Below are 16605 nucleotides of genomic sequence, written 5' to 3' on the forward strand. Positions count from 1 at the left end.
TTTGTTCCCAGGGTCTATTTTATGAGATAGGATTTTGGTTATTAAGGATTATCTGATTTATTTAAAATTCTCTAAATTTTCTATTTCACTCTGTATGTAGATAGAAATTTAGATTCTGTGAGTGTTTCACCAACTGCAAAAGCATTAGAAATGTAAATGCTTCATTTAGGTATTCCCACAGAAAATTTCAGATGATTAGGTTGTAGCTGTGGGCGTCAGAGTCACGTGGACAGCTTGTTGCAAACACAGGTTACCGAGCCCCACCCCAAGGCCTGAGTCCTCTGATTCCCAAGTCTGGATTAGATCCAAGAATTTGCATTTCTCACCAACTCCTAACTTTGAAAACCACCAGCCTCCTGTCGCCTGCCCCCCATGTGAAGTTTAGATGGTACTGTGAGCATCCTTATTTAAGGCACAATAAATAACATAGGAGGAAAAGATGTCTTCAACTGTAAAACTGAAGAAAAGGAAATAGTGTGGGTTTTTTTAATCAGCATTCTATATTATCTTCCAGTAAATAAGGCATATCTAGTGATACTTACTCAAAGTATTTTTTCCTGAGGCTAACCAGATATGATTCAGATGCTTTGTTTTCTAACACACTTTTAAGACCTGATAGTATGCCAGTAATAAATGTAGAAATATAGCAAGTATAGAAGTGATGGAAATATTTAGTAACTCAAATGAGCTTCCCCCTCCTCTGCCTTTGTTAAAATTACATATAAATGAAGTTTCTAAAATTGTCATGAATGAGAGGTAAGTTGGGTGTGAGAAACCAACTTGGAGGACAAAAAAGAAAAATATTCATGTTTGGGGAGACAAGGTTGAGAGGAGAAATCTAAAAACTGAGTTTTAAGTGAAAATTCTGCATTGTAACTGAGGCTCGTTACTGAAGACATGCAATTTTAGAGCAGTTATTAGATTTGTAATTAGACTCTTGAATAGAAAAAAAATAAATGATCAGCCAGCTTATGCATTGTTGGAAAGCACTTAAGATCTTAGGATTCATCTCGAGTTGTTGAAGAGCCATAGTATATACAATTAACAGAGTAAAAGCACCTGTTAAATGAGAATATAAGGTTTCACATATTATTATGGTTTTTATGACATGAATTCTAAACTGCAGTGTGGGAAAAATCGTATCTCATGAAAAATGGTTTTGTCAGATGCCTGATCTCAGAGTGAGAGAGATTTCATTAAGAGAACCGCAGAGCTTTGTGTATGTCATCAAGTGCAAGCCGTGTCTAGAAAAAAGAAAACCCAGACTTGTCCTCAGACATTATCCCAATTGGCACCAGCTCCCCCAGTGCCCTCAAGTTCACAGTGACCTGGGAGAGAAGGCAGAGAACGAAAGGGGTGCTTCATAAGCACCTCCTTTGTGCTAGTGTATACACAGAGCACCACATCTGATGATCCCAGGGAGGATTTTCAGACCCGCCCAACTCCTGACAACCTGCTTGCCTCACTGAGCTTCGGTGACACGCGTCTCAGCCGAACTCAGGCACTCTTGATAGTAGCAGCCCTGAGTCACTAAAGAGAGGATGGAAACTTCCTGATTTAAATGAACTCTTAAGTTATTGAATACTTAAATAGAACTTTGCAAACTTACAGATTTCTCTTTGGGATCATGTGTAAACCGACCTTTTTACTCTTTTAAAAATGTTAAGCATGAACTCAAGTGAATGTATTTTATTTTAAATGGGAACAAAGTATTCAATATGACAAAATATTGTTTTCTTAAAAGTATCTTATGCACAGTCTTATGGAGCCTGGTGAATTACATAATAGGAGCCAGAAGATGAAAGTCTTGGTATTACCACAGAGATTTGATCTTTCATTTTTTATTTTTTACTGTCATAATGTGACTTGTGTAATAGAAAAGAATGAATTTCTCACTATACATGACGGTCATCAAAAACGTTCAGAAGGATAGGGCCTGGTTTTAAGGAAGGCACACAGCAGTATTCTGTATGTCCGTCCGACGGGGTCCTGTGTACTCTGATTAGCAGGGAGGTTAATGTTGCTTTCCACTCTGTGGTGCTTCAGGCTGCTTTAATGTCACGGTTGGCTGCGCTCCTTTCTTTCATTGTCCAGGGTCTCAGTGTGATTCCTTGCTCACTCATCACCCTCCTGGTTCTGCCCTGCCCCCGTGTCTCCACAGATCATTTTGTGTTTCTCTCCGGTTGGTCACACGCTGAGAAGTAGAGCTCGGAAGTTCCCAGCCCTGGTTAACTGCACGGCTGTTGACTGGTTCCATGCCTGGCCCCAGGAGGCTCTGGTCACAGTCAGCAGGAGGTTCATGGAGGAAACCAAGGGAACTGAGGTATGCTGTGTCAGCCTCCAATCGCTCTCTCTCAAAACACTCGTGTACCCGCACACTCGGACCCAAATCCTCAGTAAATACTTTCAGAAACACACCTTAGAGCAGAAAGTTGTCCTTGTTTGTTTAAGATGATATCATCCTTGTGAGTTTACATTCTATGGAATATAGTGACTGATCTTTTAGTGTTCAGTTGAGATGTGTACACACATAGCACGTGATCAAGTTCTTACTCATCCACGGACTCACCAAAAGGCCAGGATCATCACTTACTTGAATCATAACAGGGCTTACTGGATATAAATCCTTTAAATCCACAACTAAAAACCTAAACAAAAAAGTAGCCACCCATAGCTACGCAATGCTTGATCTTAACAAAGTAAGGCAATTTTGTGATTTTTTCTCATTTATGATATTGTTAGGTGAAAAATCAGCCCCTGTGGATTTAGTAATGATTAAGTCATATAATGTATCTGCTTTACTGTTCTATGGGTTTATGTTTTATAGATCATGTATATCATTTGCTCATGATGAAATTTCCACCTCCTGTTGCATTTTCAAATGGTTGCATGAAACAAATAAAACTTCATTCAGATTCAAAAAGAAAAAGAAATGTGGATATGAGGGAATCATTAGACCTCCTGGAAATTAAGTTATGTGTGAAGCAAGCATCTTTCTGATTAGGTAGTTTGGAAGGATGGTGATTGTGAACATTTCCTAGGGAGTTTTGTCTTCCAATTCCATGGAGGCTTGAGGAGAAAGGGTGCCTAGAATAAGTCAGACAGGAAAAGGGATTCTCAGAGCCACAAACAAGACTGGGGATATGTAAGGAGTGAAGTCTGTTACCAGTTGAAACAGTGAACAGGGCAGCCTGCTGTAGCCTCCCTTACTCCCAAAGGTGTAGCTGCTGCTTTTCCAAAGCCATCCTTTCACATTTTGCTCATGGTACATCTTCTGGTGGCCAGGTGATTAGAAATCTGGGCGTTTTTAGTTATGTAATGAATTGTTTGTAATACAGCTAGCTTTACTGCGTATTTATATACATAATATATAAAGCTTTATCTTATATGGTTTATTTTTTTCTAAAGTTTATTAACTCAGTCGTGTCCGACTCCTTGTAACTCCATGGACCACGCTCCTCGGTCCATGGGGTTTTCCAGGCAAGAGTGCTGGAGTGGGCTGCCAATTTCCTTCTCCAGAGGATCTTTCCGACCCAGGGATCGAACCTGGGTCTCCCGCACTGTAGGTAGACACTTTACCGTCTGGGCCACCAGGGAAGTCCTTATTAACTATTTAGTGCCAGAATGCCAGGAAAGAACTGTCACGCAACATATTAAAGACATATATGACAGAGTTTAAGATATCTAAACACCTTCTCTCAATTTCTTGTCTTCACACACACACTTAAAACATTTCTATAAATAAATGAAAAACCTGAGCTCTTCTATTTCACTGTTTTTTTCCATAGCCAGAAATTTCTTTCTCTTGCCTGTCTCTATACTCACCCCTAACATTGAATGAACTTACCCAGACCTTTAAAACAACAACAGGATTTGGGGGGGGGGGGGGGGTAAAAAGAGAGTAATATTACTGTGTGGTTCTGTTGTTTTTAAGTGATAGTCACTGTTTTCCACTGGTCAGGGAGCACCGCAAAGCCCCTCTTACACTGAAGGAAATATATGTAAATTTGTTCTCATGAACAAGAGTAGTCGTGTACCATCACAGGATTGATTGATTTCTGTCTGAAATGCTGTTCTTCCCATGATGTGTCTTCCTGAAGAGTCAAAGGAACCCCACTTAATGGAGACTAACACTTGCATTAAATCTACCAAAAATCTTTTATACTTTAAAATCCAGAAGACCATCATTAAATATGATCACAAATAATGGTCACAGCTATTAACACAAATGTCTTCAGCTGATGCTAGGCCCACCGCATTCCTGGAATTACGTAGGTCATTATTTTGTCTTCTGATGATTATAAGAGGGTTCAGAACACTGAATCACTAGAGGGAGAGAGCCAGCATGTATCCTTTAGTAAGCAGAAATCTCTTTTATCCAGGTTGTTTGATCAGGCTGGCTTGGTAAGGAAGAGTAAAGGACCAGTGTGCTTGGCTTCTTAATGTTCATTTCCCAAATAGGAGGAAACAGGGTTTATGAGTGTCTGGACAGTGCGTTAAGCCTCTTGCCTTTGCTGCTCTGATGCAGGTTTTCTCCTGCCCGTGAGGGAGACGGCTCTTCCTGAAGGAGCTTGAATACGCCAGTGACCATTGACATCTGCTGGATGAGGCGGGACTTGCATCACTTTAAGTCCAGAGGGCTCCTGGCAGGTCCTCAGCTCTATTTGGTGGTATCGCGATGCCTCCTATAGGATGCTGAGTGCCAAATAACAATTTAAAAAGCACTTTCCCATTTCTGTGGCGCCGAATTATGCCTGGAAACAAATTAGCCAGATGATTTCATTCCAGTGCTGCGTGCCTATTTAACTTTCCCACCTTCCTAATTTGTTGCTCAGGAGCAATAATTATAATTCAGAGTGCAACGTGTCCATGTTCTAAAAATGTGTGGGGCCTTTTCAGTAGAGGTCAAAAACAGCTTTTACATTTTTTAAATGAATACTAATTTGATCAATTTCTTAGTTTTAATTTTGATCATTGAGACTGAGAGTTATCAGCATAATTTAGGTACTTCTTAATTATTGACCTCATTTGCTGAGTGTAAGGTACTTATACAAGGTGACCCTCCCCTCCTTTAGCCACAGAGAAAGGAGTCATTAAAGGCAAGTGGTTTTGTGTGCATTGACATATAATTTTCAGTCTGTACACACTCAGAACCCAGGGGTGTGGGCTGATTGCTTCTAAGTAAATGTTTGTGCTACTTTCCTGTTACCTGGCATTGAACTAAAATGACAGCTGACAGAAAGACCAAAATAGCTTGACACTTGAGTATCACCAGCTATTTACCTGATGACTTTGTGTCAATAAACACGCCTCACAGGACCCTTGGAAATGGGGACGGGACGACACGGTATATGGAGGGAGGGGAGACCCTCTGGCTGTGCCTGGGGATCAGTTTGAAAATGATAATTGGGAGCAGGGCTTATTGAGAAGTTTAAGGGTCCCAGTTAGGAAAATTCAGGGGAAAAGGCAAGAGAAACAGGTGTTAAAAGATAACTGATGCTTTTGGTTTTTCAAGTCAAAATGAATAATTGACATACTTGAAAGCAAGACTTGATGAAAAGAGAGATTATTGAATGGAAGTGAGATGATGAGCTCTTTGAGGAGTGAAGTTTGCTCTGAAAGGAGTAGAAAAGAGGATGTCAGCAAGATGGAGATCATCCTTTTCAGGCATGTCCTCCAACTGGCAAGGAAAAATGCTCTGTCCCTTTGCTGAGATACTGCAAAATAGTTACCCTAGCTCGGTATCATCAGCTTTGTCAAGAAAATGACTTTATTTCACATTCTGTCATCTCTTCCATGTAGAACTTGTTGAAGATTTGGCAACATCAGAATGGCATATTTTCCTGCCATCTTCCAAACTGGTCATGGGAAAATGTCCACCCAAGGGGGAAAACACTATGTTGTTGTTGTTGTCCAGTGGCTCAGTCGTGTCCGACTCTGCGACAGACTGCAGCACGCCAGGCTTAACTGTCCTTCACCATTTCCCAGAGCTTGCTCAAACTCATGTCCATTGAGTCGGTGATGCCATCCAACCTGTCTCCCCCTTCTTCTCCTGCCTTCAATCTTTCCCAGTATCAGGGTCTTTTCCAACAAGTCAGCTGTTTACATCAGGTGGCCAAAAGTATCGGAGCCTCAGCATCAGTCCTTCCAATGAATATTCAGAGTTGATTTCCTTTAGGATGGACTAGTTTGATCTCCTTGGAGTCTAGGGGACTCTCAAGAGTCTTCTGCAAAACCACAGTTCAAAAGCATCAGTTCTTCAATGATCAGCCTTCTTAATAGTCCTATTCTCATAGCCATACATGACTACTAGAAAAACCATAGCTTTGACTAGGTAGACCTCTGTTGGTAGAGTAATGTCTCTGCTTTTTAATATGTTGTCTAGGTTTGTCATAGCTTTTCTTCCAAAGAGAAAGTGTCTTTTAATTTCATGGCTGCAGTCACCATCTACAGTGATTTTGGAGCCCAAGAAAATGAAGTTTCTCACTGTTTCCATTGTTACCCCATCTATCTGCCATGAAGTGATGGGACCAGATGCCATGATCTTAGTTTTTTGAATGCAGAGTTTTAAGCCAGCTTTTTCACTCTCCTCTTTCACTTTCATCAAGAGGCTTTTTATTTCTCTTCGCTTTCTGCCATAAGAGTGGTGTTACCTGCATATCTCAGGTTATTGATATTTCTCTAGGCAATCTTGATTCCAGCTTGTGCTTCATCCAGCCCAGCATGTCTCATGATGTACTCTGCACATAAGTTAAATAAGCAGGGTGACAATATACAGCTTTGATGTACTCCTTTCCCAATTTGGAACCAGACTACTGTTCCATGTCCAGTTCTAACTGTTCCTTCCTGACCTGCAACAGATTTCTCAGGAGGCAGGTCAGGTGGTCTGGTATTCCAGTCTCTTGAAGAATTTTCCACAGTTTGTTGTGATCCACACAGTCAAAGATGTTAGCATAGTCAGTGAAGCAGAAGTAGATGTTTCTCTGGAATTCTCTTGCATTTTCTTGATCCAACAGATGTTGGCAATTTGATCTCTAGTTCCTCTACATTTTATAAATCCAGCTTGCACATCTGGAAGTTCTTGGTTCACGTACTATTGAAGCCTAGCTTGGAGAATTTTGAGCATGAACTTGCTAGCATGTGAAATGAACGTAGCTGTACGGCAGCTTGAACATTCTTTGGCATTGCCCTTCTTTGGGATTGGAATGAAAACTGACCTTTTCCAGTTCTGTGGCCACTGCTGAGTTTTCCAAATTTATTGGAATATTGAGTGAGTCAAGATGGCTGAGTAGAAAGATGTGCACTCATCTTCTGTGAAAACACCAAAATCGCAACTAGCTGCTCAACAGCCATCAACAGGAGAATGTTGGATCCCACCAAAAAAGATACCCCATGTCCAAGGGCAAAGGAGAAGCCCCAACAAGATGATAGGAGGGGTGAGGGGCATAATCACTTTAAAATCAAACCTCATACCCACCAGAGATGCTTGAAGTGCAGAAATAAAACCTTGTGCACACCAAGACCCAAGGAAAGGAGCAGTGATATCCACAAAAGACTGAGCCAGACCTGTCTTTGAGTGTCTCCTATGCAGGCAAGACTCAGCACTGATCTGCTTCAGGGACAGGCGCTCTGGCTGCAGCAGTCCTGGGAGGCACAGCATGCTAGCGTGAGTCTTTTGGAGGAGGTCACCATTACCCTACCATAGTTTGATCTTCGGCCAAACTACAGGGAGGGAACACAGCCCCACCCATCAGCAGGAAGTATGATTAAAGATTTACTGAACATGGCCTTGCCCACCAGAGCAAGACCCAGTTCTCCCCACAGCCAGTCTCTCCCATCAGAAGGCTTCCACAAATTTCTTATACTCATCCATCAGAGGGGAGACAGAATGAAAAACATAACCACAGGACAGTAACCAATCTGATCACATGGATCACAGCCTTGTCTAACACAATGAAACTATGAGCCATGCCGCATAGGGGCACCCAGGACAGATGGGTCACGGTGGAGAGTTTTGACAAACCATGGTCCACTGGAGAAGGGAATGGCAAACCTCTTCCATATTCTTGCCTGGAGAACCCCATGAACAGTATGAAAAGGCAAAAAGACAGGACACTGAAAGATGGACTCTCCAGGTTGGAAGGTGCCCCATATGCTACTGAAGATCAGTGGAGAAATAACTCCAGAAGGAATGAAAAGACTAAGCCAAAGTGGAAACAATGCCCATTGTTATTGTGTGGATGTGTCTGATGTTGAAAGTAAAGTCCGATGCTGTAAAGAACACTATTGCATAGGCACCTCAAGTGTTAGGTCCATGAATCAAGGTACATTGAAAGTGGTCAAACAGGAGATGGCAACAATGAACATCGACATTTTAGGAATCGGTGAACTAAAATGGACTGGTATGGGTGAATTTAATTCAGATGACCATTTTGTCTACTACTGTGGGCAAGAATCCCTTAGAAGAAATGGAATAATCCTCATTGTCAACAAAGGAGTCCGAAATGCAGTACTTGGGTGCAATCTCAAAAATGAAAGAATGATCTTGGTTTGTTTCCAAGGCAAACCATTCAATATCACAGTAATTCAAGTCTATGCCCAACAACTTATGCCAAAGAAGCTGAAGTTGAACAAATCTATGAAGATCTACAAGATCTTCTAGAACTAACACCAAAGAAAGATGTCCTTTTCATCATAGGGGACTGGAATGCAAAAGTAGGAAGTAAAGAGATACCTGAAGTAACAGGCAAGTTTAGCCTTGGTGTGCAAAATGAAGCAGGGCAAAGGCTAACAGAGTTTTGTCAAGAGAACATACTGGTCATAGCAAACACCCTCTTCCAACAACACAAGCGACGCCTCTACACTTGAACATCACCAGATGGTCAATAGTGAGATCAGATGGATTATATTCTTTGTGTGTGAAGATGGAGAAGTTCTATATAGTCAGCAAAAACAAGACCAGGAGCTGACTGTGGCTCAGAGCATGAACTCCTTATTGCCAAATTCAGACTTAAATTGAAGAAAGTAGGGACAACCACTAGGCCATTCAGGTATGAACTAAATCAAATCCCTTACAATTGTACAGTGTAAGTGACAAACAGATTCAAAGGATTAGATCTGATAGAGTGCCTGAAGAACTGTGGACACAGTTTCATAACATTGTACAGGAGGCAGTGATCAAGACCATCCCCAAGAGAAAGAAATGGAAAAAGGCAAAAGGCTGTCTGAGTAGGTCTTACAAATAGCTGAGAGAAAGAGAGACCTGAAAGGCAAAGGAGAAAAGGAAAGATATACCCATGTGAATGCAGAGTTCCAAAGAATAGCAAGGAGAGATAGGAAAGCATTCCTGAGTGAACATTGCAGAGAAATAGAGGAAAACAGTAGAATGGGAAAGACTAGAGATCTCTTTAAGAAAATTAGAGATACCAAGGGAACATTTCATGCAAAGATGGGCACAATGAAGGACAGAAACTGTATGGACCTAACAGAAGCAGATGATATTAAGAAGAGGTGGCAAGAATACACAGAACTAGACAAAAAAGATCTTAATGACCCAGATAATCACGATGGTGTGATCAGTCACCTAGAGCCAGACATCCTGGAGTGTGAAGTCAAATGGGCCTTAGGAAGAATCAGTACGAACAAAGCTAGTGGAGCTGATGGAATTCCAGCTGGGCTATTTCAAATCCTAAAAGACGATGCTGTTAAAGTGCTGCACTCAGAATGCCAACAAAGTTACTATACTGCTGTATTTCAAAGACTGACTTTGTGACTGGTTTCTAGCTTCCTTTTAAAATGTTAGACCAAGCATAAAGCCTAGTAAATACTGTTTTGCTAGTGATAGGTACATTAGCAGCATTTCTGTTCACAATTTTTAGCACAGTTCTTCCTTTGAAATAAAGTGAGGATTATTAAGTATGAATTTTAAAAGTAGAAAGATAACCCTGTGCAAGAGAAATTCTGTGAATTTGTGAAAAATATCCTTTTTCTGAGGAATAGTGGTATGATTTTAAAAGATCAAGACAAAAGCAAATATAACCAAATTCTTACTCAATCTGCCTAAATCTCATACCAGCTTAAGCCTGTCTTCAAACAGATGAGAGGAGGCCCAGTGGTGGTTAATATACTCCCCATTCTTGAGCTCCCTTTCTCCTCTGCACATGTGCACTAATATACTGCACACCATACATTTCTTGCTCTGTGCATGTTAATTAAGTTTACAGTAGAATTGCAAAAAGCAATAGAATGCTGCTTTCCAGGGTTTTTGCAAACTTACGTATGAGAACTTAGGAATCCCCTCTTCCTGGAAAGGAGGGTCCAATTTTCACAGCTGCCCAGGAACTTGGACTTGCTATTAAGTTGAAAGTTTAGCTGAATCACACAGGAGCATCAGTCCCTCCTAGCTATAGTTTTGTGGCTTTCCTCTTCACTGGTCTCGCCAGAACCATCTCCTCCCTTGTCTTCTTTCTCTGAGAGATGTTTAGCTGACATGGCTTCCATCTTACCTCCTCACACCCTCAGACCTCAATTGCTTCTTTGTTTTAATATTCTGTCAGTGAACCTTGGAAGGCTCCTTCAAGGATCAAAAACTCATCTGGAAGATTACTAGCTTGTGCTGGGCTTCAACTTGCCTTTAACCCAGGCTTGGTCTCTAAACTTAAAGACAAAAATGAAAACACAAACATGCTAACAGTAGAATGGACTATTGCACAAATGTTTGCCTCTTCCAAAGGAGGACTTGGAAGGAAGAGAAGAAGCAGAGTCAAAAGGAGTGAGGAATGTCTAGCTTTTGATTTTGTGGCAGGAGGAATAACTTGCCCAATTTGACAGAAGTGAAACTCTTACCAGGTCTCAGGATTCAAACCCAATGTCCCTCGCTGCCTCCACAGTGTTTTCCTGAGAGTCTATTAGCACTACGAGATCATCAGCAGAGGAGCTCAAATATTTTTGTGCGACTTTGTGCATTATTCAGTTTGTGTTATTTAATAAACCAACCTTACAACCACAGTTTCTAATAGATTGACCAGCTCCCAAAAGAACTAAAAAGTACAAATAATAGCTTTAGAATTACTGAAAATCAATAATTTCACAATTATTAAAAATAAATATGTCCAGTTTTTATATATTAATTATAGTTCAGTAAAGCTGTGAAAAATTAATATAGAAATATTTTCTGAGGAAAACTATCAAGATGGATGATAGATATATGACATTATATGTTACAAAATTATCCCAAGTTAAACTTGAAAAGTTTTTTTCTTTCATCTGCCCTTGTTGGCCCCTCCTAGCTCCCTTCCTTGAATTCAATACTTCTGGAACTGAATTTTAGGACTGAATGTAAATAGTCTTTGCTGGTCTTGGGAATGTGTGAAATCTTATGCAGCACTTACAGGGTTTGATTTCATTCTGGCTTCCAGGCATTGGTTTTCATCCCAATTTTGCAGTCGTTTTCAACAGCAGTGATGTGCTGGACATTTGCTCTAAGAGTCAGGTGGCTGGGGTGCTTGGTGATGCTGACTGCCTGAGAACCAGGACACCAAGCAGCAGAGACCTGTGATTCTGTGTTTACAGAGAGCCAACCAGGAGGGTAGAAATTAAACACTTTTTATTAATGTGAGGAAAAAACAGTTTCTTCTTTGCATTTGACTCTGCATTGGATCCAGCATTGTTTTCCAAGGCATCTTAGTGGGGAAACCTTGCGTTTATAATCATTGGATACTGGCACTTTGCTTCTTTTTATTTTTGCCTTCACTATGATTGGCTGCGAGATGACTGCAAATGAGATCAACCAGTTTTCATTAAGGGGCCATATGTAGCAGGAATGATGTTCTTCACTCCATCCTCTAAAAGTGAAAAATACAGCATAGCATCACCATTGCTGTAGCTGCACCAGGAGCCCTCTCCTCCCAGCTCCCCCTGCCCCCCAAAAGAAAATTAGAGATAAATGAATGGCAGAATAAATAATTTATGCTAATGAAATTACTGCAATTAGTAGTTCTACAATGACCCTTTTAAAAGCCACAGCTGTTAATGTCAGGAAGTGCTGTCACTACTGACCTTATCATAAGAGAAAGTGACAAATTGAGAATGCAGGGAAGACCAGTCATCAAAGAGGTCTGTTCTGGAACGATTAGAGTTTTCTGAAAAACAGTGTGAATTACAACCAGCTGCTCCCTGGCTCTGCAAGTCTCCCATGCTGTGCCATTTTGTTAAGCCCGATAACAATAGTTATTTTGCCCCATTGAGACAAGTTGTCTCGGGCCTCTTCCAGCTCTACCGGAAACCACTTCTTCCATCTCGGATTTACAAATGAAACTGTTGTTAAAGAGAGCTGTTCATGGGCAGCCGAGGAGCCTCCTCATAAGGATCATGGTTGGGTAGAGGCCAGATTTTTTTTTTTTTTTCTTTGCTGCAAGGAGATTGCACTTGGCTGGGGACATATTTATCTATTTTAGAAAGATACATGCTGGCTTTGAGTTTTGTTAAAACAAGACAGGACACGAGTGAATTTCTGCCCATATTTATATTGCAGTCAGATTCTTTAAAAAAATGAAATCCCCGCAGGGATGTGAGTTATATGGCATTACTTCCTTAGAAATTTATATTCTGAATTCACTATTTGGTGATACACGTATGTCTTAGATCGAGTGGAAACAAAGAATATTCAAATTGTGTATCATTCTGTATTTAACTTTTGCTTTAAAAACATTTTAGTAACTAGCACAGCGGATTTTTCATATGCAGAACAATCTATACATATTTTAAACCCACTCAGGCGTTTTCCGTGAGGTTGGAAAGTGGAGTGTGTGGACTTCGCTCTGGAGGCGTTCTTCTCCAGCAAGAATCGGCCTGTCTCTCCTCGCACCCCTGGCTGTGATGTTAATGACACAGCTTTGAAACGTTTAACTGCACCACCAGCCACTTGCGCACAATTTCCCCAAAGATGTCTGAGTGTTATTGACAACACTTTGGTAAATTATGTGTGACTTTCCTAAGAGTTGGTGTAGCTCATTTAATTCATATTAATTGATTTTGAGGCTTCCCTTGATTAATTGAACCTGGTTCATCTTGTACAGAATGCAATAAATAATCATTAAAATGAGGGAGATGTGACTCCACAAATTAAAAAGTTAACTACTTCAGAAGTCGTAGAGGACAAAACCGGAAAGAATGTCTAGTGGGGAGTTTCCAGCGACTCTTCAAAGGAGAGTTGCTCCTTTTTCCTTTTTTTTTTTCCAAATGAGAATGGGTGTATTGTTCTCCCACAAACAGTGACTTTTATACCTTACCCTCTAGGTTTTATTTCAACATAAATTCTTGTAAAACTGTGTATTTCTCAGCTTAAGCTATATGTGTCTTTTTTTTTTTTTTTCCCCAGTGACTGCAGAGTTGTTGGTTTTCTTTGGCTAAAGCTTAGCTTGAAAGTGACACCAAAAATACTTCCCATGTCTCAGTTTCTGCATTTTCTCTATCACACACTTGACAAAAATCAAGTTGTAAAAAGCAGCACTTGTGTTGCATCTTGGCTTTTGGGTTTGGTATGTGGACCACAGGTGAATCCTTAGCCCTGCTTGGCAAGAAGAGGTGACTAAACGGAATACTTCCTTGTCATCTCTCTAAACCTGTGGATGTCTCTGAAAGACTTTAAGTTTTCCTAGATCTACTGTAAGTGGTGCTGGCTTTTAGAAAATAAATACTCTATAATGTTGCTGATTTTTCTTCTTTTTTTAAAGTTGGCATTTTTGTTTTTACTTGAGAGAATTTCATATGAATTGCAATATGTATGTTTTCAGCCCCTGGATAAAGACTCTATTAGCCTTTTCATGGCCCACGTTCACACTAGTGTACATGAAATGAGTACCAGGTATTACCAGAATGAGAAAAGACACAACTATACAACCCCAAAGAGTTTTCTGGAACAAATATCACTGTTTAAGAACCTGTTGAAAAAGAAACAAGAAGCAGTGTCCCAGAAGAAAGAGCACTTGGTGAATGGTGTCCAGAAGCTGAGAACCACAGCCTCTCAGGTATGACGCGGGTATGTTGTTACTCGGTGATACCTGTGCTCTTAACATTGAAAAGTAGTTTACTTTTGAAGCAGCTTTTTAACCCACTTGTGTAAGATGCCTGGTCCTAAAATCTATAGATATGAGACAGAGAACGCACAGTTCCCGCGCTCCTAAGCCTGGAGCGGTGTCGGCCACTTGCAGTGTCACGGCTGGCTGGCCGGCCCGGCTCCGTGCTGGGCGGTGTAGAGATGGTGAGTGGGGTGAGCACAGCTGGTTTCCTGCCCTCTCCCAGGGCTCTGGGCTTGTTGTCAGATTGGTCTCAGGTTCTCTACCCCGAGTGAAGGCGTCATTTCTTGGCTGGTGCTATGATAAGGGTTGCTGTGAATGGGATCCCTAAGTACAGCAGTTTCCTCTGACCTAACTGGTCTGCTCCTTTTAGCCACCATTTTTCTTAGATGAGAGTATCCAGTCCTCATCCCCAGCCACACGGCCTCCACTGCCTTGAAGGGCCGCGCCTCTAATCTCCCTTAATCAATCCGCACAGGATGTTAGTTGTGGGTCTGTACACATATCATCTGATTCCATGGTTAAACACCCAATACATGAAGTAGGTGTTGCTACTGTGAATTTACACATGAGGCTCAAAGAATTGAAGGCCACAGAGTCCGTGAATTTGGAGTTTGAGCCCAGATCTATATAAAGCCCATGACTCCAAGCTGCCTCTGTTCAGTCACTCAGTCATGTCCAACTCTTTGCAACTCCATGGGCTGCAGCACGCCCGGCCTCCCTGTCCATCACCGACTCCTGGAGCCTCTCTGTAACTGCTTAAAAATTAGAATGTGAGAAGACAAATACTTTGGTGAAGGGCCAGCCAGGCTGTAGAGCTAGAAGAGGAAAAATACAGTTCTCACTGGTGCTCACCTCAAGGCAAGAAACTCCAGTGACCTTTACAGCGTATTTTCATTAGATTGTATGCCCATATGCTTTTCAAGAGATTGAGCTAGTTCTCTCCCCAAGGATGCTGGTGGACTGTCTGTGCCTAGGCTGGAAATAAGGTAGAACCTGATTGGGGGAGCGTATGTTGGCACTTTTCACCCTGAAGGACTCTCGGGCCACGTCCTTCAAACATTCTAAAGGCCAGGCACCCATTGCTTCTATGCCCCTTCGTTTCATACACCAAGGAATGGCTCTTCAGTGACACATTGTGATCATTTCTGAACAGTGAGTAAATGGACCATGATTGGGAAAGAGAAACCAGAGTGAGAGGTTCCCAGGACAGTTTCCAAGACTGAGTGATGCAAAGAGTGTGTATGTATGTGTGTGCACTCAGTCGTGTCCGACTTTTGTGACCCCATGGCCAGTAGCTTGCCAGGCTCCTTTGTCCAAGGGATTCTCCAGGTAAGAATTCCTGGATCTTCCCGACCCAGGGATTGAACATGCACCTCCTGCCTTAGTAGTCAGGTTCTTTACCCCCGAGCCACCTGGGACACCCAATGCAAATAATAGTTGCCAGAAAACTCCCAAAGAATGTATTTTTATTTGTGCATCTTTCTGTCCCTTTAAACAATGTCTTTCTTTGGTCTCCCTTTTTGTATACATTTTATCTTACTTTTTTGCTGCCTTTCTCTTTCATTTGTCTTCTCTCTCTCCTCCTCTCTAATTCCACCTCACTTGAATCAAGACCCTTTTCCCTAGTAAAGACTTTGCTAGGAGTCCTATGAAGCTAAAGGTGAAGGAGATCTGGGTCCCAGAGCATTTAATGTTCCACTGAATGTTCAGGAGCCTGTTGAGTTTGCCCCAGGAAATGTAACAGTATTGGCTAAGCTGAACTGCAGTACCGAGTGGGGCTGGCGCTGCACTCAGAGAGTTTATTTCCCTAGTGACAGAGATAAAAGCATGGGGAGTAGCCTCCTGGTTCTACTCAGTGATGGCAGCATCTCAGTCATAGAGAAAAAGAAAAGGAAAGAATCTGTGGTTTCCTAACAGTCATCTCAGTTGTGTGTTTATAATTTGGGGGTTGAGGAGAGGAAGAAAGAAAGGGACCAGTGATTAATGGTGACTGCCAAGTTCATGACTGTGTGGAGCCCCCTTATTCCCCCTCAGCTAGAAGCAACAGGCAGAAAGTCTGAGAAGATACACAAGGTCTTAATGGAAGGACTATTAAAGATTCCTTTCCATCAGGTGTTTGTGTATGTCATGCTCTTAACATCAGAAGAGTGGTTTGAATATTTAATAGCACTTTAGTGTTAGTTGCTTAGTCGTATCTGACTCTTTGCGACCCCATAGACTGTAGCCTGCCAAGCTCCTTTGTCCATGGAATTCTCCAGGCAAGAATACCGGAGTGGGTTGCCCGTCCCTTCTCCAGGGGATCTTCCCAACTCAGGGATCGAACCCAAGTCTCCCACATTGCAGGTGGATTCTATACACCTTAAGAGTTTTAAAAATCATTTGATTATGGAGAGGGAGCATAGTGTCCTCTGTGAATAGCTGAAAAGCCTGATAGTGTAAGATCAGGTTGTGTGCAGGGCAAGAGGTCTTCATGTGGCAGCAGCCCACAGAGCCAGATAGCCATGCCGGCTGAAGTACACCCGACCCG

General features: G+C 41.7%; 1 protein-coding gene across 1 annotated transcript in view; it reads left to right on the forward strand.

Annotated features, from left to right (window-relative positions):
• Positions 1 to 16605, forward strand: part of DNAH11 (dynein axonemal heavy chain 11) — a 353936-nt gene that overhangs the window by 199625 nt on the left and 137706 nt on the right. The window contains exons 55-56 of the mRNA XM_061165046.1: positions 2162 to 2323; positions 13794 to 14027. Coding sequence (XP_061021029.1) covers positions 2162 to 2323; positions 13794 to 14027 — 396 coding nt within the window. The remainder of the gene's footprint in view (positions 1 to 2161; positions 2324 to 13793; positions 14028 to 16605) is intronic.

Source organism: Dama dama, chromosome 18 (genome assembly GCF_033118175.1).
Source record: "Dama dama isolate Ldn47 chromosome 18, ASM3311817v1, whole genome shotgun sequence".
NCBI lineage: Eukaryota > Metazoa > Chordata > Mammalia > Artiodactyla > Cervidae > Dama > Dama dama.